This window comes from Borostomias antarcticus, assembly GCF_949987555.1.
Source record: "Borostomias antarcticus genome assembly, chromosome: 12".
Lineage (NCBI taxonomy): Eukaryota > Metazoa > Chordata > Actinopteri > Stomiiformes > Stomiidae > Borostomias > Borostomias antarcticus.
In genome coordinates this window covers 7169098-7194543 of record NC_140245.1, presented here as the reverse complement: position 1 = coordinate 7194543, position 25446 = coordinate 7169098, and the positions used below count along the sequence as shown (strand labels likewise).

The 25446-nt window shown below is 48.3% G+C and overlaps 1 protein-coding gene across 1 annotated transcript in view; it reads right to left on the bottom strand.

Moving 5' to 3' along the window:
* LOC311316547 (cadherin-2-like) overlaps window positions 1–21228 on the bottom strand; it is a 57667-nt gene extending 36439 nt beyond the window's left edge. Inside the window, exons 1-2 of the mRNA XM_084447422.1 lie at window positions 21022–21228; window positions 18894–19002 (exon numbers count right to left, since the gene is read on the bottom strand). Coding sequence (XP_084303548.1) covers window positions 18894–19002; window positions 21022–21078 — 166 coding nt within the window. The 5' untranslated portion in view covers window positions 21079–21228. The remainder of the gene's footprint in view (window positions 1–18893; window positions 19003–21021) is intronic.
* Window positions 21229–25446: the final 4218 nt, after the last annotated feature.

Below are 25446 nucleotides of genomic sequence, written 5' to 3'. Positions count from 1 at the left end.
AGCAAATCCGAATGATAATTCACACTGAGCAAATTCCATTTCACGTCTCAAAAGTGTTGCTACAAACTGCCAGACTGGTGTTAAAATCCTTTCTTGGATGAAGGAAGACATATTTACTCATACGCACACATGCAAACACAATAAAAAAATAAAATACTTCCAAAGTAAAACTTTTCCGAAGGCCTCCTGCGTGCGAGGGGCTTTTTTTTGCCTCCACTCAAATGTGCCCCTCCATTTAAACTGACTCATTGTCCGGGGCACAGTCCAAAAAGAAGGAAAAGGAGAAAAAGCACAAAAGACAACTCTGAACACAGACGGCCATTAAGTCCACCTGTGCTACTTCCATTACCAAGGTGTCAAATGGACCATTCCCATATTCATTACACCGACACACAAAGGGGAGGGGCCTACATATGTTTTCCGGGCTCTAGTCGTGTAGCAAAGGGGGAAAATAACAAATGGATGTTAACTCGCTCTCGCGGGGGCACTTCAGAGCTCTCCGGTTTCTCTGGGGGAGGGGGGGCGCAAGCCTCCAACTGGTAGCGGTCAGCGCGAGGATGGCTCTGGGAAAGGGCGTCGTCCGGGAACCTCGACATGCCGTCCCGTCTTCTGTTACGTGTTCCCCCGTCCTTTATGCGGCGGGGACAATGACAGCTTTTGGGAGGGGGAGGCGGGGGGCTCTGGTTACCCTCTCTGCCTTCGCCAAAACCAAACACAGCGCGCCGGCTCGGTTACATGACAACCAGCTCAGCGCTGGTGTTCCTCCTCCAAGAGCAGCAGCAGTGCTTAGACCTCTCGGGGCGATGGCGATGCTGGACACACAAGCGCACGGGGGGGGGGGGGCAGGTACACGAACATGTAATGACACACAAACAGGAGTGCGCCCCCCCCCAACCCCCACACAAACATTTATGTGCGCTAACACTAGCAAGTATTCCCTACGAGTGCAGGGAAACTGGTGTATCCTCCCCTCTCTTTGGCGCACTGATTTACATAATGTGGGCGCGGGGGGTCAAAGTGCGTCTCCATCACAAACCGATCCCTTTGAGTGAGGACTCACAATGGGCAGTTGCTGAATGCCTTGAGCTTAGCCGGCAGGGCCCGGCAACCCCAGACGTGTTGTTCTGCGCTCGGCGCTCCCCACCCACCTCTCTGCAATATCGCATTATTCTCTCTGTGCACCTTTTGAAAAGTATCTGTGAGGCAGCGCTGTAACCCGAAGCTCTCTTTTGGATATCTGCTTTCGGGACGGAGAGAGAGTAGCAGATGGAGGCAGGGAGAGGGAGGGAGGGAGAGAGAGAGAGAGAGAGAGAGAGAGAGAGAGAGAGAGAGAGAGAGAGAGAGAGAGAGAGGGAAATACTACAGAGAGAACGACTGAGAGAGAGGGAGAGAGATACTGGAGAGAGAGAGAGAATGATTGAGAGAGAAAGAGTGAAAGAGGGAGATAAAGAGAGAGAGAGAGAGAGTAAATGCCTCCAGAAACAAAGAGCAGGAAGAAGAGGTAGGGGAGCTTAAAGCCCTGCCCCGTTTGAAGCCTTTCCGTGCCTGGCGGCGCCGGGCTGGAAACAGTGGGGATTCATTCAGCCGTCACATTAAAACGACTCATCTGTCAGACGCTGGGCCCGACAGCGCAGCCTGGACACCGAGGGCTTCCTCCACCGTGGCCGCAAATCCACGAGAAGCCCGGTGTAAATACGCTTTCAACTGGCGCCCATTTTGACCCGCAGGCCTACAGCCATAACATTCCACCAGAGTGGGTAAACAATGCACTTAAGGGGTTAAGGGGGAGTGGGAGGGCCGTAACCAAGGGCAACTGAGTGTCGGTGGTGATACCTTATCCTGGCAGCGTTTTAATTTCAAGTGCGTCTGGATGTGTTTAGTTCACGCTAAGTTAATGTATTACCGGTGAGACGATGTGAAGCGTAGTTAAATAAAGCAATATGATTCTTCCCCCTTCCGCAAAATCCGCTGTTGTTGATTCGGGACTCGGGTCTCAAAGAAGACAACTGTGCCGGAAGATTACGCACGCGGGCTTCAGTCAGAATATTACTGGATGTTTTTTGAGCTTCTCTGGCTGGGGATGCACGCGGCCGACGTGCCGTGCTGCATTCTGGGACGGGGAGGGGGGCGGGCTGGAAGGGGATGTGACAGCTGTGGCGACCCGGGATGCCGGAGAGGACCTGGAACCGCAAACATTTGCCTGTCCGTGTCACTGGACGCCACGTTAGGAGGTCATCGCCATTCCAGTGACCCGCCAGACTTGCGCTCACGACAGCTGTGTGTCGGTTTAGAGCCCATAGACAAACAAGGGGTGGGGGGGTCAACAGGAGATGGCCGCTGCCACGCCTAGGCGACACTTCAACACCGACACTCGGCGTAAATTCAATCTCCGTTTCAGAGCGGGAGACGGCTGAGAACGCTGCACGGAAAAAACAAGAACATATCGGGTTTCATTGTATATGGAGGCAAGAATGACGTGGTAATGCGAGAACCCCCCCCCATTAATCAATCACGGTGATATGACACAAGGAGCCGGATGATATTACACCAAATACTGGAATCCTTAATGTTGTCCTTGCATATGTCCCGCTCAATCAGTCTGGGGAGTGTTTGGGAGGAGCGGCCGGAGCTGAGGAGACCAGGGGGAGCTGTCCGTTCCAGGTCAATGTTGCATTATGGCAAGACACCAAAACGGAGAGGAGGGGGGGGTGGGGGTCGTCGCCCACGTGTTAAGATTTAAACAGGCCTGGACAGCTGGTGCCGAGAGCCATGACAGCGGAGAATCTCTGGGAATTCGGGCCCCCTTCCTTTATGGCTGCCTAACGGTGGGCAAACTAAGGAGCTCCTCTGGTAAGAACATTAAAGGGCTTTTATGGCCCCATCGGCCTGGCCCCGGGTGACTTTAATGAGGGACAATGTCCAGTTCACCCCCCCTCCACTCCCCTCACTACGGACCCCCGGCCACGTCGGGGACATCTGGCTGTTCCATCTCCAAACATGGGGCCTTTAATGGCCAATTATAGGGGCCAGAGAATATGCTCCGACTTATAGTTCCAGTGTATTCCAAACCCCGGAATGCTCCGGTCTTTCACTCCCACATTAGGTTACATGAGACGGGATGCCCAGCAGAGCTCATCAGCTTTATCCTGTCCAGAGGATGGTCATTATCCCCCCACTACCATGCCAACCCAGACTTCAACCCCTGGACCAGTGAATTAAACAGATGAATGGCTTCCTCGCGCATTACAATGAAAGCATGGGTGAAATATAAAACTCCAGAAGCTCATTAAAGTAGGACTGGGTCCAAGCTCCAGACAGGGACTGGGACCGGGCCAACTGAATTATGAGACATTCGTATGGTTTGCATGGCGTCGAATGTGCGCGCATGCCTGCTGCACTGTAGTTAGGCTCGGGCTTTTCAAAGTCCTGGTTCCTCATTCTGCCCGGAGCTCCGCCCCCAGCCGAGCCCTGTGGGGAGAGAGAAAGGGCAGGTCGCACGGAGGAGTACCGGTCGCCCCTGGCAACCCAGAGCTTCTGTCCATTTTAGCCCTCGTCACTGAAGCTCTCTCTCTCCGTTTTTCTCTTTTCCTTCTACTCTTCGGCTGGGGGCCCCTGCTTTATTAAGTCCCCCCCCTCCTACCCTCCCCCGCCCCCACCCTCCCCCCCTATCTCCCCACTTTCATAACAAACACGACAGTGTTATCCGTGTCAAATCCATTGGAGACGGCCCCCCGTGAAGTCAATATGGAGCCAGTAGATTCTCTTTCTCCGCTGTGGCGCTGCGCTGAGGTGGACGGAGAGCAAGATCTACAACCTGGTTCGGGACTCAGGGGGCGGGGGGGGGGGGGGATAGAACGACACGCAAACTCAAGCCGAACGAGAACTACGGAGCTGGGAGAGCGAAATCTCTCGTGCATCCGAGCATGGTCATTAAAAGCACATGGAAAACATGATTCGCCTTTCTTTTCCACTTAGCAGTAGCTCTGCTGTGTGCATTTAAATAGGAAGTTGGTTTGCATACAAATGACTGTATTTTCAGGTGCGGTGTTTTCTCCATGTTACATTGTTCTCGTTCCTTCTGCCCAATAAAACTGCGGGAAGCATGTGAGAATGCCCAGAGAGAGAGAGAGAGGGAGGGAGAGAGAGAGAGAGAGAGAGAGACGGAGGAAGAGAGAGAGAGAGAGAGATAGTGAGTGAGAGAGTGAGAGAGAGAGCGAGAAATAATGAAAGTCTTTTGAGTAGACCTGGTAAGCTCAGACACACTGAAAAGAGGATTTTGTATAAACACGTTAATCTGCGTACTGTATTGAAGTGCTTAACAGCCTGGCTGCAAATTCCAATGTGAGGCACACAGTGAGGAACAAAACAATAGCATCTGACACATCTAATCCTTCCCTTACAGTCAAGGAAAACAGGAGATGTTTGGTCTTGCAGACACTGAAACAATTACACTTATGACCATGAAATGCTCATAAAGAGAGTTTCTTTTCAGCAATCCTTTGTCGTCCCGTCTCGTTTTTACGGGTGACTTTTGGAACAATTAACGGCTCCTGTCTTCCTCTCACCTTCCTGTCCCGCCCTCCAGGTGCGAGGAGAGCGAGGCGTGACCGGATGAAAGGCACACCTCCGGAGAGGTGCCGGGCGTTTGTCCTTACCCCCCTAGGGAGGTATATATTTAGCCTTTACAACTACTGCCTATCAGACAAAAAATAGAAATAAACCATTAGCGCACTGTCCGGCCATATATATATATTTCACATATAGGCTAAAACGTAATTAACACAGACAGAAGACCAGCACAGCCGTAGTACTTGGGTCTACAGAGACACGGTGACAGATATCACCAAACAATGGCACCGCAGGGGAGAGCGCGCATCACTGGCGCTCCTCGTCGTCCCGCAACCGTAGCGGTGACGATGAATCTCCCGTTAGCCCGCGGTACCGGAATCGTAAGTGTGCGACTCTGACAGAAAGCCCATTGGCTCGAGCAAGAAAGAAAGGTTGAACGATGAGAGGCAGGCAAGGCAATGCATTTAGAGTTTAGGGAGGATTTTCGTTATGACAGGGGTGGTTATTTGCTGGCAGCGACGAAGCCTCGACCAACAAAGAGCCTTTCATATTTCCTGCGAACAGAAACACAGAGTCCCATTAATCCCTGGGGGAGGGCTCGTCTCGGGCTTCTTCTCAGCACATAAATTATTCTTCCTCTACCCTTCCTCCTATCACAGTGTCCTGTTTACACCCAGAGAGAGAGAGTAGGAAGACGAAAGCCAAGCGGCCGACCGCACATCTTTAAAGCGCTAGGCGACTCAAAACTCGCACTCTAAAACTGTTAGGTCAGTGCTAATTCTGAACACGTGCGCCCCCGTTTCGCCGAGCTCGGCGCTGCCGTCGGGTAAGTCCGGCCCGGCCTCGGACCGAGGGACAGACGGAGGAGTGAGGGGGGGGGGAGGCTGGCGAGCGACAAAGCTCCGCCCCCAGCTGTTGCGATTTTGCGGACGAGGATGAAACGCACTTGGAGGGGGGCCCGGCGCATGCCGCTTACCCCCCACAGAATGGCATTTAACGTTGGTGCACAGCTGCCCACACACTCATGCTAAGACCGTGAGGTGGTCAAGGACAACACATGCCAACAGGCTCAGGGAGTGTGTCCTCCCCTGCGTAGCAGACTCGGCGGGGTGTGTGCACAGCTAGAGAGAGACTGAAAACAAACACAGATTTAAGAGTGAGTCCTGTGTCTGGACCGCCTAAGTGCAAACAGGCACAAATCGATGCGGCTGCAATCAGAGCGTCCAGCCACGCCTCCGACGGGCCGATAAATAAAAGCCCGGGATAATCAGAGCCGGGATTGGAGGGAGTTGTGTGAGGGGAGGGCAGACAAGGCCTTCAGGCGGCACGGAATGCTGTTCCAGCTGTCAACAGCAGCCAGCCGCTAATACACCCCCCCACACACACACACACACACACACACACACACACACACACACACACACACACACACCAGCCCCTCCACTGGTGTGGAGAGGCGGTCCCTCCCCGTTATCAGCATCGCCGGCCGCGTTTTTCGCCTCTGACGCTAGACTGATAGTGGCGGCGAGACAGCCGGGCGCAAAGAGGCGTTTAACCCGACGTTAGCTCTCAGGTTGGTCCGCTGGGCGGTCCCGCCCTGCCCTAGCACCAGTCAGCGTCGCCCACTCAGGTTTGTATGATTCATCGCCATGAATCATGGGTTATTTGGTGCCCAGCTGCATGCGTGGCTATGGGCCAGGACTGCATGTATAAATCCATCGACTTTTGGACGATTTCGAAGCAGGAGATGATTGTTGATGTCTTACACTGCCGTATTCATCCTTCATCAGTGACACTAGGAAAAGCAGGGGGGACTTTAGACTCCAAGCACCCCTATATTTCATCATAGCAGCCCTTTTTTTAATCATTATTTTTAGTATTATATTCTGAAATCATTTTAGCCCAGGGACAACAGATATAGGAGGATAGGAGCTTTATTTAAACAGGTTAAATATCCAATATTCTTTTCCAGTTTGCCCGAACCAATGTTTGTATATGTGTATATTAGGGATGAGACGGTATGGATTTTTGCATTACGGTACCGTATCTAGTTGCACGGTACGGTTTACGGTATTTCACGGTATACGGCATTTCAACCCTACAGTGCAACACATGATGGAAAATACACACTATTGTAATTAAGCTCAGTTTATTAATAGCAAGCTTATATTAAATTACAAAATTAACTGTTGCAAGCAACTTGAAATGTGAAGTTTCAGCAGCGCATTATTGTGTAATACCGTAAACGTAATACCGTAAAAACAGGGAATGTCACGGTTCTAATACCGTGGACATTTCATATATATATTGTGGAATGTTCAGACAGAGAACGTTGGGTCAAATGTATCGTGACTGTGACTTAGAAAAAGTGTCTGGTTATAGTTGCATCAGTGTGTGTCAAAGAAGGTTAGCTGGAGGATAGAGAAGGGGAGAGAGAGAGAGAGAGAGAGAGAGAGAGAGAGAGAGAGAGCAAGAACCAGGTGAAAAAAGTGTAGTCAAGACAACGTACTGTAGTAAGGCAGCTTCTGTTTTTCAAACATACTAATCATCGCAGCGGCCCCCACAATCATTTCACATAACTAAGCAGTGTATTGATATGCTGTTATCAACTGGGCAACCTCTTCTTGCATTTATTTACATCACAAATACTCTGTTTGCTTCCTTTATTATCACATTATGTGTCATTTTCTAGTTGAATATAATATGTTTGTGTGTGATTGTCAGTGCAAAGAGGGAGAGAGGAGGATGGAGAGAGAGAGGACAGAGAGAGAGAGGAGGATGGAGAGAGAGAGGACAGAGAGAGAGAGGAGGATGGAGAGAGAGAGGACAGAGAGGGAGAGAGGAGGATGGAGAGAGAGAGCAGGATGGAGAGAGAGAGGACAGAGAGGGAGAGAGCAGGATGGAGAGAGAGAGGACAGAGAGGGAGAGAGGAGGATGGAGAGAGAGAGGACAGAGAGGGAGAGAGCAGGATGGAGAGAGAGAGGACAGAGAGGGAGAGAGGAGGATGGAGAGAGAGAGGACAGAGAGGGAGAGAGGAGTATGGAGAGAGAGAGGACAGAGAGGGAGAGAGGAGGATGGAGAGAGAGAGGACAGAGAGGGAGAGAGGAGGATGGAGAGAGAGAGGACAGAGAGGGAGAGAGGAGGATGGAGAGAGAGAGAGGAGGATGGAGAGAGAGAGGACAGAGAGGGAGAGAGGAGGATGGAGAGAGAGAGAGGACAGAGAGAGAGAGAGGAGGATGGAGAGAGAGAGGACAGAGAGGGAGAGCAAAAGCAGGAAGAGAGAAGGTGGGAAAGGTGAGAAGGTGTACCGATGGTGAAAGATTGTTGGATGTGGTTTTTCCCACATTAAACGCTTTCCGGAAGTACACTTAGAACATAATGTCAGTGGATGTCATTTTAAAAAGGGCATTTTGGCAAATCAGTTTGAGCTCCAGTGGCTGAGCACTCCTAAAAATTTTATCCTAGAATCACCCCTGATGTAAAGTCACTGAAGTAAAAGCAAATTCTTCCCATTTCTATTGCAAGAGGCATAATTCACTGAAAGTGCCACATGTAAAAATGTCTGACAATGAACAGTGTTGGTTGGTAAAGAGAATAGCACAGAATAGACAGCAGCGCCGTTTCACCACACAATGCCTTGTTTGTGTGATTATGACCTTCGCACTCCTAGACAACGCGTTCTCTGTTGGACGCAGAGAGAAAACCAGCCTTTCACATTCAAATGGCCAATCCCCATAGTTGTGTTTCTACAGTTCATCCAATAAGGGGCAATTTAAAGAACTGGCTAGCAGAACTGGCTAGCGGGAATGAACCCCCACCACCATTCCCCCTAGTGGGAATGAACCCCCCCCCCCACACACACACACACACACACACACACGCACACCTCAACCCCCCCCCCCCAAACCTTCCACTTAGCCTAAAAGCAACAGTCAAGACTGAAAAACGAATATTGTGTCAGGGAGATGGTTTATGTTCCATGGGCATTAGGAGGCAGGAGAGGAGACTTATCTCTGTTTATGTTACCCCGTCAACTGGCACCCACTTCTCCATACCTCCCACTAAGAGAGGGCTTTGAGATAGGGAGCCTGGAAGGCCCAAAATAAATGTGCACCCTCTCCCCACGCATACCTCCGCACTAAAAAAAAAAGAGCACATTTTCCAGATTGTCTGTGTTTCATCAATGGGTACTTATATTATACACACACACACACACACACACATACACACACAAAATTACACATTTGTCCTTTTACCTCATCTATCTGCCATCGGGCCAGCGATAAAACAAACACTTGCGAAATTCAACAAGCTAATCCAAAGGCAGCAGCATCAATGATCCTCTGTCCTTCACCTCTCCTCCAATGAGACGACAGCAAGGCCCGGCGTCTCTGTGGACACGCGGTATGAACCGCTGGGCGAAGTTACAGCCTCTGATAAACCTCTCATATTAGACAAGGGCCTCATCTGGGCCCACCAGGGACAAGCGGCCAATAAAATAACAAAGTCACATATTACGGCTGCGTCCATGTTTTTCTACTTCAGCCACCTCCTCCATTTCCAGAGGGACGGGCTTGTGTGCAGACGTCTACGAATCCCTAACCGATCGACCCGGATAAGCTTCTTCCCAGGCAATAAAAATGGGGTTTTAGTTGCGCCGACGGGGGAACGGAGCGTGATTATAAACGGAGAAGTGGCGAGGCCGGACAAATCAAATCAGAGAATGCAATAGACCCGGCGAGGCTCCCCAGCCTCCCACTGAGGCCGCTCATACTGGGGGGCTTTAAGGGACGACCGGGCCAGAAAAACATGCGGTCAGCCTCCCCTGCCCACTGCCCCGGGTTCTCCCCCTGTCCAGCACACATTCCTCGCATAACTTGCCCGGCTCGGGCTCCACCGACCCCCTCGCTGGCCTTCGGACCAATCGCACGCCCCCCGAGAAGACAAAAGATTGCGTTTTGATTTGAATAAAAACGCGACGAGAAGCAACTCCGCCGCCAAATCCCCTTTGCGTTAAAGTCCTTGAGCGCTCGTTTCAAATCCTCCCTAATCCTTCGCCTGCATCCAATAGCGATGACCTCTGTTCAAGATGAGTCACGGCAGCATCAGCGCACGCTGCGAGTGTTAATCCTACAATCAGTTCACACATTCCGCCCCCCTGAACTCTCTAGACGGTGGAGATTGAGGCTTTGTGCTTCTACGCGACTGCGCCGGTATATGTCATCAATTTCTACTCTGGCAGAAGAGAATTGGTCAAATTGTGTAAAACCTAAGAATTTGAATTCCCATTGGAAAGAAAAATTGACGGATAAAGATGCCCCAAGCTCTGATTCAAAGCCCTCGTCTCCTTAATAAGGCCAATTCATTTTCCACTGGCGCCTGGCTCTTTCTATCACTACTGACAGGCGTGAAAGGTCAATAACCTTGCCTCATAGCCCTCATATGGTTAGCAATGCCATAAATTAATGGCTGGGGCTGTTATTCCAAACTTCAAATCGGTCGAAGGAAGCTTATCTTCTACAAAGGTCACGCTGCTCAGAATACTTAGTGGGAGAGTGAAGGAGCGACGCCAGGATGCGAGATTGAGTGGGCAGGCTCTCTGGAGGGTCAGGGTGGAAGTGACCTTCGACCTTCGCTCGGAGGAGTGCACGTACGCCGTCCTGAGCAGGACAGTAGGGCATTCATGGATTAAATACTGCTTGTTATCGTTTGGGCCGGTTGGTGCGGGCCAGGCTTTCGTGATGCTCTGGGCAGATCAGCTCCCAGCGGCGGTTACGAGCCGCTTCCGGGCCGGATCCTGCCGAGCCCGCGGTACAGCAGTGTAGAACCGGGCGACACGCTGCTCACTATTTAAAGCCTCTGTAAATATCGACGCAGGGTGAGATCATATTAACCCAGGGATCGGCAGGAAGGCCAGACAGCGATTCGGCGATACGCGCGGCAACGCACGGCGGAAACAGGTAACTAGCAATCTCCGTCGGTCGTAACGTGGAGCCGGCGCGGCAGAGGAGCCGGCGTCGGCGGGGCCCGGTGACGGTAGATCACTCCGAGCGAGCGGGGGACAGACGCATCCGCTGTGTCTGACGAGCAAACAGTTTGGGTGGGAGATGGGAGGCGAGCGCCATCGCCGTCGTGTCCTCCGTCGCCTCGATGCCGGAGATTAAAATGATATAAATCAATGTAATGAGTCCCCTCCCCGCCCCCCCCACCCCAAAGACACGTTACCAAATATCAATAACCGTCTCCTCTACGGTGCCGGGTTCGATATGATCTGTGAATAGTGGCTGACAGTCGCTGTTACTCATATCCTGCCTCTCCCTTCAACCGCCCGACACACTGAGCCCTCTTCAGCTAAACATAGGCCTCTGGGAAATATCTAAAACACAAGCTCCACAAAACAACACCGGCCCATTTGTCAAAAATATTACCCACGCTATCCTAACGGCGCTTCAGCCTCATGACTGGGCTCATAAGGTTGCCAAGGTCGTTGCAAAAAAAAAAAAAAAAACACACACAAAAAACAAAGCAAAGAGCGTTTTGGCGTGTAACATTAAGCAAAACGCTCCGCCGGTGTCAGCGCATCGCTCAATTAGAGCGCATCAATCATTCGGCGGTGGGGGGGGTGGCTGGCGTGCTCGTGAGCCCGGGGGAGGGGGAGGGTGGAGTAGAGGGACGTGTAAGAGGAGAGGTAGAAGGGAGGATGGAGGAGGGGGAGGGTAGGGATGTCAGAAGAGAGGACCCGGTGACACGCGGACGCTAGCGTCCAAGGAAGCGCTGGCGCGTTGAAATAGAAGCCCCCCGCTGGAACACAATAGTTGCCGTGGCCCGCGGGGCGGCTCTTTCCAGGCAGGATATTGGCCTTTGTGAACGTGCTTACAGTATCTGGGTCAATTAATGTCTCCCTGCCTCAAATTTCCCTTTTGTTGTCAGTGGAATAGTGCCCATGTCAATTCTTGTAGCATCTCTCCACAGCCCAGCATGGGGCGTTAAAACCTCGGCGTCGACGAGGTCAAAAACACTTCGGATGAACGGGTCTCCGCTACGTTTCAGTGAATCTCTCTGCTCTCAATTCGCACACGCCGTCTCATAAATATGTTCAAGTATTAATTTCACTCTGTGACCCTACAGACGAGGGGGCTGCTCTGGCTCCTCTTGAAGGCTCTTTCATTGCTATCCCGCCCACGAGCTTCTCTCGTCCACGGATTTGTGAGATGCTAGGGCTACGGGATCAAACCCCTTGTGCCACCAAGGGCCACGCCCCGGTCCAAAGCAAACACGGAAGGTCGAGGGTTTCAGCTTCATTCCGACCTAAACGAAACGCCGTGGCGGAGAGAGAAGAAAAAAAGGGTGAGAACGAGTGTTCTTTCCCTCCTCCTACGTCGCGTTGCGTCCGAGTTACGGAGAGGTGGGGGGGGGGGCAGCGAGGAACGTGAGGGCTAGCCTCTCCGCTCACTCAGCTCGCTATAACATAATGAGAAAAACAAGTAGAACAGAGGATGGGAGGAGAGCAGAAAAAAGGGGGGGTTTGAACACTGCTCAATCAACTGCCAGGCCAACGCTACAAACAGGACTCTCTTTGTGAAGCGGGCATCTAGAGGAGAGCCATGGAGCTGTTTACTAGGCTGCCCAAAGATGCCTGAAGAGAAGAGAAAAAAAAAGTGTAGCTACTAAAATTCGACAAGCCGCTCCTGTGGTAAGATAAACATTTCACTCCACAGTGTTGATCTATTGTCTGCCAAGTGCAAGCTGTTTTTTTTTTTCCTTCTTCACCGGTTCTGGAATTTCACTAGTGAAAAATAACCCTAGCCTACATACGGTATAATATGGAGGCATATGTGCAGAAAGCCGGGTCAATACTGCTATTTATACGCGACCTCATTACATAGTGGGGCTGTTTATACATTTCCCAGATATGTTTCATGTTAAATAAAACTCACACGTCCGAATTAGAGTGCCGGACCCCAGGCACGTGGAGCCCATCAACAAGAAGGATTCCAGCTCCCCCTCCCCCACCACACACACACACACACACACACACACACACGCATGCATGCATGCACGAACGAACCCACCGCAACCTCTCACCTCATGACAGAGTGCTTAGAGGAAAGGATTGTTTTAGAAAAAGAGATTAATCTTTTTCCTTTTGACAGTTTTTGAGATTGAAGCACACACATCAATTTCAGAAACCCAAGCACTGGCGGCACAAGGCTGGAGGGGCCCAGGTGTGGTCCACAACCAAATAACCAATAAAAGCACATAACCTTCATGGGAGAGAGAAGGGCCACTACACCTAGTGATTAGCCTGGTCCTTCAATCTGTATCCACCCCCTCTCATGAATAAGCTTATGAAATTAATATTTGTATAGCTTAGTATTTGTATATACACAACACTGTGAGAGCCAGGAACCCATCAAGTGTGTTTAAAGTTTAAAGTGTGCTACTCTTTAAAACAAAATCAACAAACAAACAAAAACGCTTTGCATTCTGAAGGTCGGTTGGAGATTTGAATGAGAGGGCATTTGATTTGACTGGCGGATCGGGGTGCATGGCCCTTAGCAACAGCTGTGGCTTCCGGACGCCTCGGCTGCCGGAGCCCCAAGCAGTGGCACAGAGGGCCGTCTGGGTTGAACAGGCTAATTATATGCCAAGGACGAACACCCACACACATTCTCTCAGGCACAATAGAGAGGCACCTTAACTGCTGCCCAATGTCAGTCTCTCTCTCACACACACACACACACACACACACACACACACACACAAACACACACACTGTTGTGTGGGCGCTGATAGCAAGGGGCAGCACTGGAGGCTGATATGAACGATATGAGCCGGGGTGATGAGAAGAAATGTCAAGCCGGCACAAAATGCGTTATCTGCATCCAGGCATTTCACAAGTACCAATCTGCTTCCAAATGTGAGGAGACGATGTGCAGACTACCTGTTCGATAAGGCGGCGCGGGCAAAAAAGGTCAGACATAAATAAAATATGTCCTCTCCTGTCACACGGCCACTGGGCCAACCCTAAAAGGAAGACCCCCCCCTCCGCCCCACCTGCCCAGCATATTAGCTATGGACGGGTGCGCTTGCTTTAATACGCTAAAACCATTAGCATTTGATTGTTTTGATACGCCCTGAGGCTACAAGTCCGCAGGGCTGCGATCATGTGACGTATCGCTGCGGCGCTCTTAGCCACCTCGCCGGACTCGACGCGACGTCGATGTTATATCGCCGTCGAAAATTGCATCAGGGGTCGGGGTATTGAGGCTATATACCACAGAGATCCAATCAGGCCGCGCGGTGTGTGGCGGTTATCCAGGCCGTGGCGGCGGGGGCCCGGGACACACAAAAACACAACAGCGACGGCCGATGGCAATTTATAGGGCCTCATAACGATAAAGAATAAACCCGATTCATCCCCAACCGGGCCGCGATGCTTTGGCTGGGAATTGGAGCGCTGCTTTCATTACAACGTATTGATCAGTCCAAACAAAGACCCTGGATTTATTGATCCGGAAAAAAAATAAAAAATAAAAAACAAGGGGCGAGGCGGAATGAGAGGGGGAGTGCTGGGCTGGAAGCGCTGGCTCGGCTTAAAGCAGGATGGAAGAGGGGGGGATGGGATTTAGGATTTAGGCGGTCAAGCAGGGAGGCGCAGCCGTGGGTCCGCACTTGATTTCCGACTGTGGGAGCAGGGCGGTGTCGTGCTGCCCGGTAATGGGAAAGAAGCGAGGCCCCGCCCCGCCTCCCGCCGGCGCTCGGCTCGTCTGCCCGGGGCGGCATGGTTCCTCTGCACTTCCTGTATGGATTTCCTCCTCGCCGGGGATTTGACTGTCGCTCAAGCCTCGTCTCGCTGCTGAATTATTCAGGATTGGCGCGGATATCGCCGTTCACCTCGTGTACCCTAATAGCGTAAATGCTCTGAAGACATTGTGTCTCGGTGAGTGCGTGCTCACCGATGACACCAGGCTTAACCCGGTGATAGACATAACAGGAATATAATCGCACTTGATTCTATCCTCCCCTGCTCTTGTGACTCCTCAATAAAATCCACTGAGGTTATAGAAGCAATTCAGCGTTTGTAATAATCACACTCGCAAGGACACCGCAGTGTCCCCAGAGACGGACTCTTACAAGTAATACAGTCGTATTAAAGTGTCATGGCTTTAATACTATAGAAATCCCTTCTTGTTTATGATGAGCGGAGGATGTAGAATCATCCACATCCTGTAGAATCATCCACATCCTGTAGAATCATCTACCGCAGCTCCCAGATCTACTGAGGCTGAGTGCTCCTTTCCCCGCAGTGACAAATGTCCATTTGCGCAGGTCAGGATAACATGGGCGGAGAAGGGCCTTGTGCCTGGGGGGGCCGCCCCGGTGAGGGTCGTGACCCCCTTGGCTGGTCTTCCATTCGGCTAGCGCTCGCCAGGACCCCCTCCCCCCACCCCTCACCCACTACTAGAGTCGTAAAAGGGGTTGAGTCAGGCCCCCTTTACAGGAGGGGGTCGTGTGGGGTCACGTCTGACCAAACACGCGGGCCTCTCTCGCTCCGCTCCGCCTCCTCTGAGAGCCGCCCCGGCTGTAGCGGCGCCCGTCAGAACCCTGACCGAGCCGGCGCACGCAGGGAACCAGAACAACAACACCCAACGGACCCGGTCCAAACACAAACCTACCATTTATTTCACCTCAATGTTTTCTTAGTCAAAAGGGGGTCAAACCTATGTTGGTTGGAGAGGTTGGTGTTAATCAAACAGAGGATTGTGAGGCGATCGCCCTAACGACCAAGTAATGAGAAGCGGTGTGATTTCTTATGCCCAGGAGGCCTTTATTTTCAGTATACGTTTCATTGAGTCAAAGCAACATCAGAGGCCTCGGCTGAGTGAGTCAACTCTTTCATGGCTAATGTTGACACTGCTTGTTTAAACCGCATTGTGAAATCGGTCAACTGTGTCTCGACCGTGCCAGCTCTGAGCCTGAAACCCAGCTTAGCGGACGGCAGTTAGCGCACCGCAGTTTAAAGCACTTGAACCGAGGCCGAAGTAGACTATAAACACAGTGCTCTTTCATCGCCAGAGCACGCTTAATTAGCGAAAATGTCTGAAACTAAGGACCAGGTGGGGGGAGGGAAGAATGAAAAATGAATGTAGGATACAGAGGTGGGGGGTTGGGGTGACAGGGTGGCTGCATAAGAGAGTATTAAGTTCAATTAGGCTTTTGGGCCTTTTCATTAGCCTGGTTTTGGAGAGGGGAGCCTCTGCTGAATAACGCTCTGACTCACATTGCCGGCGCCCTTTTTAAAAAACCTAATCTGACACACAGCTTTTGTGTCAGCCCAGGCCCACACAATGCTTCCCGGCCATTCTATAGGATTTCACAGAATGAGTCACTCTTGACTAGAAATGAACCAGCTTGACGGGAAACTACAAAATAAATGTTTAAACTCTGCTTATCTCGTGACATGTGACGCCGTAGTCTAGAGCTCATGTTTGGACATTCCTCGCCACTCGGTATCGGCCCTGAACAAATATTCCCCGCTTTGGGACAAGGTCACGCGGGGCCCGAAATGGGTGAAACCTCCCAAGCCCGTCGTGGTTTTAGCATCCGCAAACAAAGAGCTAAGGTCCTCCTTAACGCATCATTGAAGAGGACGGCTCACAGATAAATAATTGTCTGCCTTGCCTAGCTTTCCTCTCCGCTGCTCTGCTAAGCAACGTCGTCACAGCCCACCTGAACGATTCCATTGAAAATCGATGGCGCGTTCACAGGGCTGGCCAGTGCTTAGTCTCTGATTGCACACGTCTTCAAAAGTAATTCCGTTTTAGTTCTCAAATAATGACTTTGGCTAACGCAGTTAAAGGATTCAGCGCCGAAGCAACACATGAGCAGCGCTGAGATTCAGATTCTGTTTATTTAGCATCTGAAATGCATGTTATTCTCTGGCAATACTCGTCTTGTCTAATCTCCTGCTCATCCATCGTTATCCATTACCGGAATAAACCTTTACTCAGGTGGATGGAGGAGACACCTTACAGCAACCCCCCCCCCTCAACACACACACACACACACCTTCCACTGTCTGTATGGGGTCAGCATCCCCAAGAGGCAGGGGATCATATGACTGCTACCTAATACCGCCTAACCACTAGTATTACAGTCATATCCCGAATACTATCTTCTTCAAACTGGAGCAAACTACCCCAACTCTACAGAGAGTCCCAGGTTTAACTGCCGCCTAATAGCTTTCTAAATGAGGACAGGTCTGTGCGTATGACAATGAGGTTGCTGGATTATTTCTGACATAAGGCAGGGTTTTCCGTAACAACGAGCACGAAGTCAGTCAAGGTACGTTGGAGAGAATGACTGCAGCAAGAGTCGCTCAGTCCCTATGCATTCATTATTTAAGGCCTTTGGGTGCAATTAACGAGAGCAACGAAACGCAGGCAGGCAATCTCACGGTGAAACGCGACGGCATTAGTCCGCAGTCCGCACCGCATGTGGCGAGAGCCTTGAAAACAGGCCCTGCTTCCCGGTTAAAAACAATATCCCCAAACCAGCATGGGGAAAGTGAATTTGAACACGGGGGAGGGTGGGGTTTACGCTCCACACCGTGGGAGCTTTGTCTTTCAAGACATGCCACAGGAGCCTTTCATTAGTGAATGGAGTTTCATTAACATCATCCCATGGCCACAGAGCCACGGCGCATAACAATGACACAGGAGTAGCCTACTTCTCTGTCAAGGAACCCTCCACAGAAGGATGGGGCGTGGGGGGGAGGGAGAAAAGAGGAGGTGGGGGAGGGGGTGGGGGGAGGGAGGAAAGGAGGGCAGACAAAAGGGAACCTGATTACCCCGTGGTCACGGCTCATCCACAACCCAACAGAGAGGGAAATCCATCACCCCGAGGATCAAAGGGAACCTTGTGCAGCAGGTAAGGCCCAGTGAAAGCTCTTCCAATTCCACCCTCCCCCTTGCTTTCTCTCACTCTTTCTCTCCCTCCCCCCCTCCCTCCACCCATCCCTCCCTCTCTCTCTCTGTCTTTCTCCTCCACCCCCCCCCCCCCCTCCCATCTCTCACTGACTCACATTTGGTTGACTGTGACTTTTAGGCACACACTGTGAAATCCAACGCCAGGGGGAATGTCTTCTGGTCGAAATGACCTGAAGGCTCAAACCGCTCTGATGGCTCATTGGTGACATGTTCTTGTTTTATTACTCTCTGTGAGTCTCTGTAGCATTTCAGGGTGCTTACTGTGACTACTATCACTATAGTGACTGTGTTCAGTGTCTGTACATGAACTCTTGTTTTGTAAAGATTACAGTATTGGTCATGTTTAGTACTATACCCAATTCCAAATAAGATTTACATTTTACAAAGTAGCTGAAAAATGAGTTTTCGCTCAGTGTTGGATTTCAAAGCAGGTAACAAAACGTGTGTAGGGTACTGATGTTAGGCTTGAGGTACTTCAGGGACAAGGTCTGAAACATGAGAGACAACTTCTGCCATTGAGGGTTCTTGGCATAATGAAGCACTATAGCAATGGACCACTTCGTTCCACTACATGTCTGCCAGGCCTAGTAAGCCGGTAAAACCAGGATAACTAGGATAAATGGTGACTGTGCTCCTAATGTTGATGTGAAAATGCAACATAACTGCATTTAACATCGTAATTACCATTACATTGCTCAGCATACCAACGCCTTCATTCAGCTAAGCTATGAGTTTTGTAAGATATACATGTCCAGTGACATACAAAACTAGACACAAAAAGTACACAACATGCAACTTTTCTATTGTGATGCCTTGATTAACAGTAACTGTACCCAATCATAACTCTTTTCTTATATCATGTCTAATGTTATAAATGTAATTCAGAGTATCAAAAGTGCCTTACTCTGCAAAGGGGATAAAACATAACTAACAAAAGAGCAACATTTTCCTATGTTTATGCATTCCCATTCCAGCAACAATTTGCCTAGATTGAAAAAAATGGAGGAATTCCCCTGTGAAAATAACGGTGCAAGCAAACTATCAGATGCAGGGCTAAATTGATCCAGATTGAAGTTTTATTGGCTTACAAGCCAAACAACATGGGTTCTAAGCCCACATCACTGCCAAACTAATTGTTTAAACATGTTTGATGCTTGCTTCCACCCTCCAGCTCTCAACATTATGTATAGAGTGAGTGTGTGTGTACATGCACACAAACACACACACCCACAAACATACGCACACACAGCAAAACACAAACAGTGAAACAAATGTGAACGCATGAAACATACACAACAAGGTGGCATTGGGAGGAATATGTCAGAAACTTACCATTGAAAAGGGGCTGTCCCTCCTCTGTGCTCACTGGGACTGCTACATTGTAGACATCTTCAGAGAAGCCTGGCTTGCATGGTGGGGTGCCCCTGCCCTTTGCTGGGATCTGGAAGGGGGGGGGGGGGGGGGGGGAATGAGTCATAAATCACCCCTCCAAAATGCACTCTGACTACCTCTGAAACCTCCTGGTCACGTTCTCAAGTCCTCGCAGTTGTACAAAAGCATCTGTTGTTTTTATAGCGGGGGCTGCAATTAGGATAATGAGGCCAAAAGGGTTAAGCATTAGCCAAAAAGCATGGCTAGGCAAGAACAAGCTCCATTTGTCCTCCGGAGGGGCCCAGGTCCAAACCACGGGCATAGCTCTCTGCCGGCCCCTCTGATCACACACAGCTCTGGACAAACAGACCATTTTAAGTGCAGGAACTACGGGAACAGTAAAACAACTAGCGGGCCAATATTGTCATGTTGGGAGCTTTTAAAGTGTGTGGCTTTATTTCTAATCAAACTCTATCATAATTTCTCTCGAAACATTCATTTTGGGCTGGGATCCAACTAACATTACTTGGAGCTCCTGACCCTGAACACATGCTTTCTTTCACGCTTTCTCTATTTCTCTAGGTCACTTGATTTCATGGAACACATGTTAACAGAAATTTGTCAAAATATTCAATAGCATTCTGAACGTGAGGCACTTTTAACTTCCTCCGAATCCATTCAATCTCTAGAGAATTAAAAACTAGCCAAACAAGCAAGAATCATATAATTTCTGATTTGAATAGATTCATATTCTGTGCAAGCAGACAAATCCGATCAAACATATACTGGATGGGTATCTGCACATGACCGCACCTCCCCAAAATACATGTATTCCTTTAGAAGGGCCCTCAAAAGAATTCTAAATGAGTCCCAGACAGACAAAGAGCATTGTGGGTATCCGTGCCACTTGCCATTCTTAATCAGTGGAATTCAAACGGAATATGGTGGAGGTGCAGGCTAGGGCTGCCTGTCAAGCACACAATGCATTTAAAGATAATGTAGGGACTGCAACGGTCAGCACATGGTCTTGTATTTAAAGATGGCTAAATTGAAAGAAAAAACTGTTATCACACCAGAATCTCTTAAATGTTGTTAGAGTATGAAGGAATTGAGGAATGAGTAGGCTAGCTATATAGTATGAATGAGAAGAGGGCTGTTATGAGTTCACTTATTTAATGCTGAAATAACAGAATTAAACCCTTAGTTCGTGAAGAAAACAATGATTAGGCTACAACAACATTTGCCACGAATTGTTATTACAGACATTTCACTGTCGAAGAGATTCCAACATTGAATTTTGGGGGTCGGAAATTAAATTAGCTTACAGTTTGTGTATTAGCGCCACTCAAAGTGGACCTGAATGGATGTTGCTGATAGCCCACTTACTAGACTTGCCTTGAGGCTTATTTTGACTAGTCACCCTGAGGAAATAGCTCAATGGTCGGTTCTTTGTAACCAGAGGGCATGTTTAGCCTACATCAATTGAATACGCTACATTGTTGCCGAATTGTGCTGCCTACAAAATGTAGCCAACGCTTACGCACGAAATTACAGCAAGTTCAGGAACAATAGCCTACTTTGTAAAAGAAATGTCTGAACGCGTTGCGCGTATATCCTCGTATCGTTATTCAACTCTTTTCGTAGGCTACCACCAGAAAAATAGCTAGCTTCATTAAAGACAACACACAGAATTATTTGAAACCGCCTGTAGGCTACGAGCTTAGGCGTACACATTACACCACTTCTCACAATTTCATCATTAAACCAGACCACGACTGTTTGATATTCATACCACAACAAAAACAACCGGCTTTTTTTCTACAAAAAAAGCCCTTAAGTTTGGAGAGACAAGCCATATCCAAGTAGACTACCCAGTAGCAAAATATAATATAATCTAATATAGGATGTATAGTCTACAAACACGTAGGCTAGTCAGTTTAATGAAGGCTATCTTTGGTGTGGTCTACTCCTTGAGGAGATTTGAGCCAGTAACGGTCAACAGTGGGCACTCATCCCGCAGCATCGCACCACCGTCACACAACACAAGCACTTCAACTGCTCTGTCCGGTCAACTCTGCTAAATACATACCAGCGAAACTGCACAGAGCGCCAGCAGAAGCAACCCCCTGCCCTCGTGCGAGTACATGGATTTGCCTTCTGTTGCTTATTTCCTCTTGAAATCCGTGATAAATATCCGTATGTCTGCACGCAGAGATTGTGGCGAAACGCTCCCGTCACGACAAAGGCAGCAGCATGTAGCAGGCAGCTCCCCAATCCACTCTCCGCTCCGGTCTGAACTGTCCGTCTGCCTGGTACTGAGGCTGCTGCTGCTGCCTCCTCCCATGCAGCCCAATACAAAAGAGCCGTTCCAGTATCTCACTATCTCTCCCTACTGGCCAAATCTCCAATTCCACTCTACAAACCCGTCCTTGTTATAGAGCCCCCTCGAAACCAACAACACGATAATAGTCGGCCCTTGGAAAAAAAATGCTGGCCTTGACTTGCGTTCTGAAAATATAAATAAGTTAGTTTCGTCTATAAACTAGTAGGTAGGCCTAGGCTTAAGTTTGTAGGCGACCATGCAGTTAATGACTTAACTTTCGACTTTTGCAGAGAGGCCTGGGCTGGGATATTTTGCAGGTAGGTGCTTGTATAGGCTACTTTCCCTGAGTGGCCTTCTGAAAGTTATCTGAAAGGCACAGAGAAAGTCAACATATTTAATTTTAATAAACAAGGCAATAACTTTGAGGTTAAGAAACGTTTCTTCCAGGATGGGCCATTAGTAGGTTAATATGAGCTGAGTGACAATGCAGGGAATATTGTATTGTAAGTTCTTCATGTCCTGTGTAATGGAAACTTATTCTCTCTTTCAATCACTATATCTCAACACTTTTTCTCTCTTCATGCCCAACACTATGATAACTATGATAATATATATAAATTATATATAGTATATATATACTTTATTGTGGAAAAAGGATCAAGGACAAGTGTGCCCCTTCAACCTGAAAGTATTGATCATGGGTCAAATGCATGTATCACTATTCCCAGCAAATTGTTTACTTTAGGTTCCACATTACATGAAAGGAAATAGATTATCAATTGATTAACCGAGTTAATTGTTTTTATGGATATGCAAATGACATGCTCAGTGCTAATCAAATGTGACATCTATCTCTCCCTTTAACCCTTTATCATACTGAGAAAGCCACCTTACTGTCATCCATAGCCTTGACATCTACGGGAAGCTGAATGAGTTTATTTGCACCTGAATGTTTCTGATCTATTTCACAAGCTACACTTAAGTATAGCATGCCAACAACTTATCATGGAGTAAACATTTAAGCTAATTCTGTGCTTTCATGCCATGAACAACTGCATTGGTGCTATAGATTCCCAGCCCTTTGTACATATTGACTTATATGCAATCATGAATAAACTCAAGAGTAGGCTACTCAAGAGGAGAGTGGGTTGCATTAGTTTCTGAAAGAGGTATACAATCCAGAAGCTAACCGAATTGGTCCATATCATTCTTGCCACACTACAGTACTGTGGTATCCAATTACAGTCAAATATTATGAGTTTAAAAACTTAGAATTAATGACAGCAAGTAGAATGCAGAAACGTAGAATATTATATTCCTCACCTTTCAATAACACCCCTATTCCAATTAGCTTATAGTAGTGGTTGCTGTGTAGCATAATAAAACAAATTCAATATGAGATATTTAATTTGCTTAACAGAACTGAAACAACCCAATATTAAACTGATTTTTAATTGGCATCTCATGTTCGTCAATGACATTCATTTCAATTGGAAATTCTTAATATTATTTGGTACAGCTGCTTGCAATTGGGTTAGAGATCAAGTTGAATGACCCGTAGGTAATTCATATCAAATTTTGTACAAATTACTCAGTTTATTTCTAATCTAATTGAGGGTGGGATCAAAATACATTCTCTCTTTGATTAACGCCGTCACCATTATCTTCCATCCGTACCAGTCTGGGCGGAGTGGGAATCCAATTATGACTTGGAGCATTCAATCAAGCAACATCGCGTTTCATATTTCATAAAGCCACCCTGATCCTGTGAGAACCGGCTGTGCCTGTTTCTTTATGGAAAACCATGTGATATTACACTTCAGCCAATCAGAGGAACAATAAATGTTGTTTCAGAAATAGAAGCAGCGACTAGCTTGTGGCACAGTTGAAGCTCCTGGAGTGCTGGTTTTTGGGTACAGCATCCTCAACCCTCAGCCAGTGTGGGCTATAGTACGACGGAGCACAGCAGCGCTGCTGTTGGGTCTGCTGCCCGTGAGGCTGCTGTGTGATGCAGTGGCCTGTGCTGCTGACACTGCTGTTGACTCCCGTAAGTGCAGGTTTCTGAAGCCTGGTGGCCTGGGGGAGCCCGTGACTCCTTAACCATTATTCCGCTCTCACACCACCAGCCTGGCTGCCGCGGTGGGGCTCATAACGGCTGGTGGCCTTGGTGACACAGAGAGAAAATGGCTGAGGTCAGCGGCTACCTTGACATCCACTTCGTCATGGTGACTGTGTGGTTGATTCAGGGATAACACAATACACCCACACATAGGTTACACACTTAGCTTACACACTTATGTCTATAGAAGGTAAACATCTTAAATAAACAACGATGCAACAAAAGTAACAAGCAAACATAAACAGACCATCCTGCAATATCTTACATCCTACAGGAAACTGTCTGTTTGACTCCATTTATCTCTTCAATGGGTTGGCCAATCCATCTTAAACTGCACATGAGCCTTGATCATTGGCATAGGCAGGGACTGACACATTTTTGGCCAAGTCTGCACGGAGTTGTGCGCACGCATCCCCAGAAGTAAACAACTATGTTGGCAATAGCCCAGGGGACTGTTTCACAAAGCTGGCTAACTGAGTAAGCCGGACTTTTGCAATGAGTAAAACCTGGGAACTCTTCAAATCTGTAACATGGACTGAAGAAAAGAAAAAAGCTTTCCGGGTTTTACTTTGTGCAGAAGTCAGGCTTAGTTAGCCAGCTTTGTGGAATACACCCCAGGGGGCTGTTTCACAAAGCTGGCTAACTGAGTAAGCCTGACTTTTGCACAAAGTTAAACCCGGAAAGCTTTTTTTTTTTTTTTTACCTCAGTCCATGTTCCAGATTTGAACAGTTTCCAGGTTTTACTCGTTGCAAAAGTCAGGCTTACTCAGTTAGCCAGCTGTGTGAAATATCCCCCTGGACCAGGGCTACATTGTCAATTATCGATTGGTAACCAAAAGAAACCTGCAACCCAATCTAACACAAACGTCAACACTTGAAGGGGAATTATTAGGGCCGGGTAGCCTCAGCTGCTGCAGGTCCCTCTTGTATTTCCCAATTTTCTCATGCATGAAAAATCTCCAAACTTTGCACATAGGTCCAGTCCTATGCCAGAAGTTTTTAAGTTTAAAACTTAAAAAAAAATCATAGCAAATCAGCCGTACATGCTATCACTTTGCAACAACCACCAATAGGGCTGGGTTTAAAAAATCGATGCTTCGATTCTGAATCGATTCGGAATCAAATGATTCAGAATCAATTCATGAATCCCAAAATCGATCTTTTATTTAATGAATGAATGAATAAATGAAGGAATGAATAGTTCATTAATTCATCCAATGATTAATTCATTCATTCATTCATTTTTGGAAATCAGTATCGATACCCAGCCCTAGTATTGATGTGTTGCATAACTTGGCAGTCATGAAATTAAGGTTACAGCTAAAACAAAAAACAGGTTTAGTAACACTAACCGAATCTATATTGAATCGTGATAATCGATTCTGAACCTTGTGAATCAGAATAAAATCGATTCTTGAAATTCAAATCGATACCCAGCCCTAACCACCAACATGTAGGCCCAAGTGAGCAGAAACTTCCATATGCTTTGAACTGGCAGGAATGTTGAAGTCCATAACTTCATTGTCCCTGGTGTTTCCTGTGCCACATTGTAAGTTTGTAAGATTTGTCTTTTGTTCTCCACTTGTTGAGTGTGTACCTTAGTTTTATTGTTTAGTCGTTGGTTTAGTTTTTACCCCTTGTGGTGCCTTTAACAAACATTTTGTGGAAACTGATGAAACCTCCATGTTGCATACACCTGTTACATACACCTGTGACATTTACATGTAACCCTTGATTGCTTGTCAGTGTGAAACCATCTACGACTTCTCACATGGCAGGTAACTCACCAAGAGTTCAAGCCCTGGGGGATGCAGAATAAAATGGTAATGCGTTCATAGGCATTGTGCTGTGACATGATTTTAGTTTTAATTAAAGGTTTAAATTATGGTCTGGGCAAATGCCTGAGCACACCCTTGTGTATTTGTAATTATCTCCTCGTCATCTTCTTCCTCCTCTTCTACCTCATGCAGACTTCCTCATAGTTTCTTTGTATTGTGGCAACCCAGGGGATAGGGAAGACCACAAATGCCAAAACGGCAGTGGCACACAGAGACAAGGGAAGCAAGTTGCAG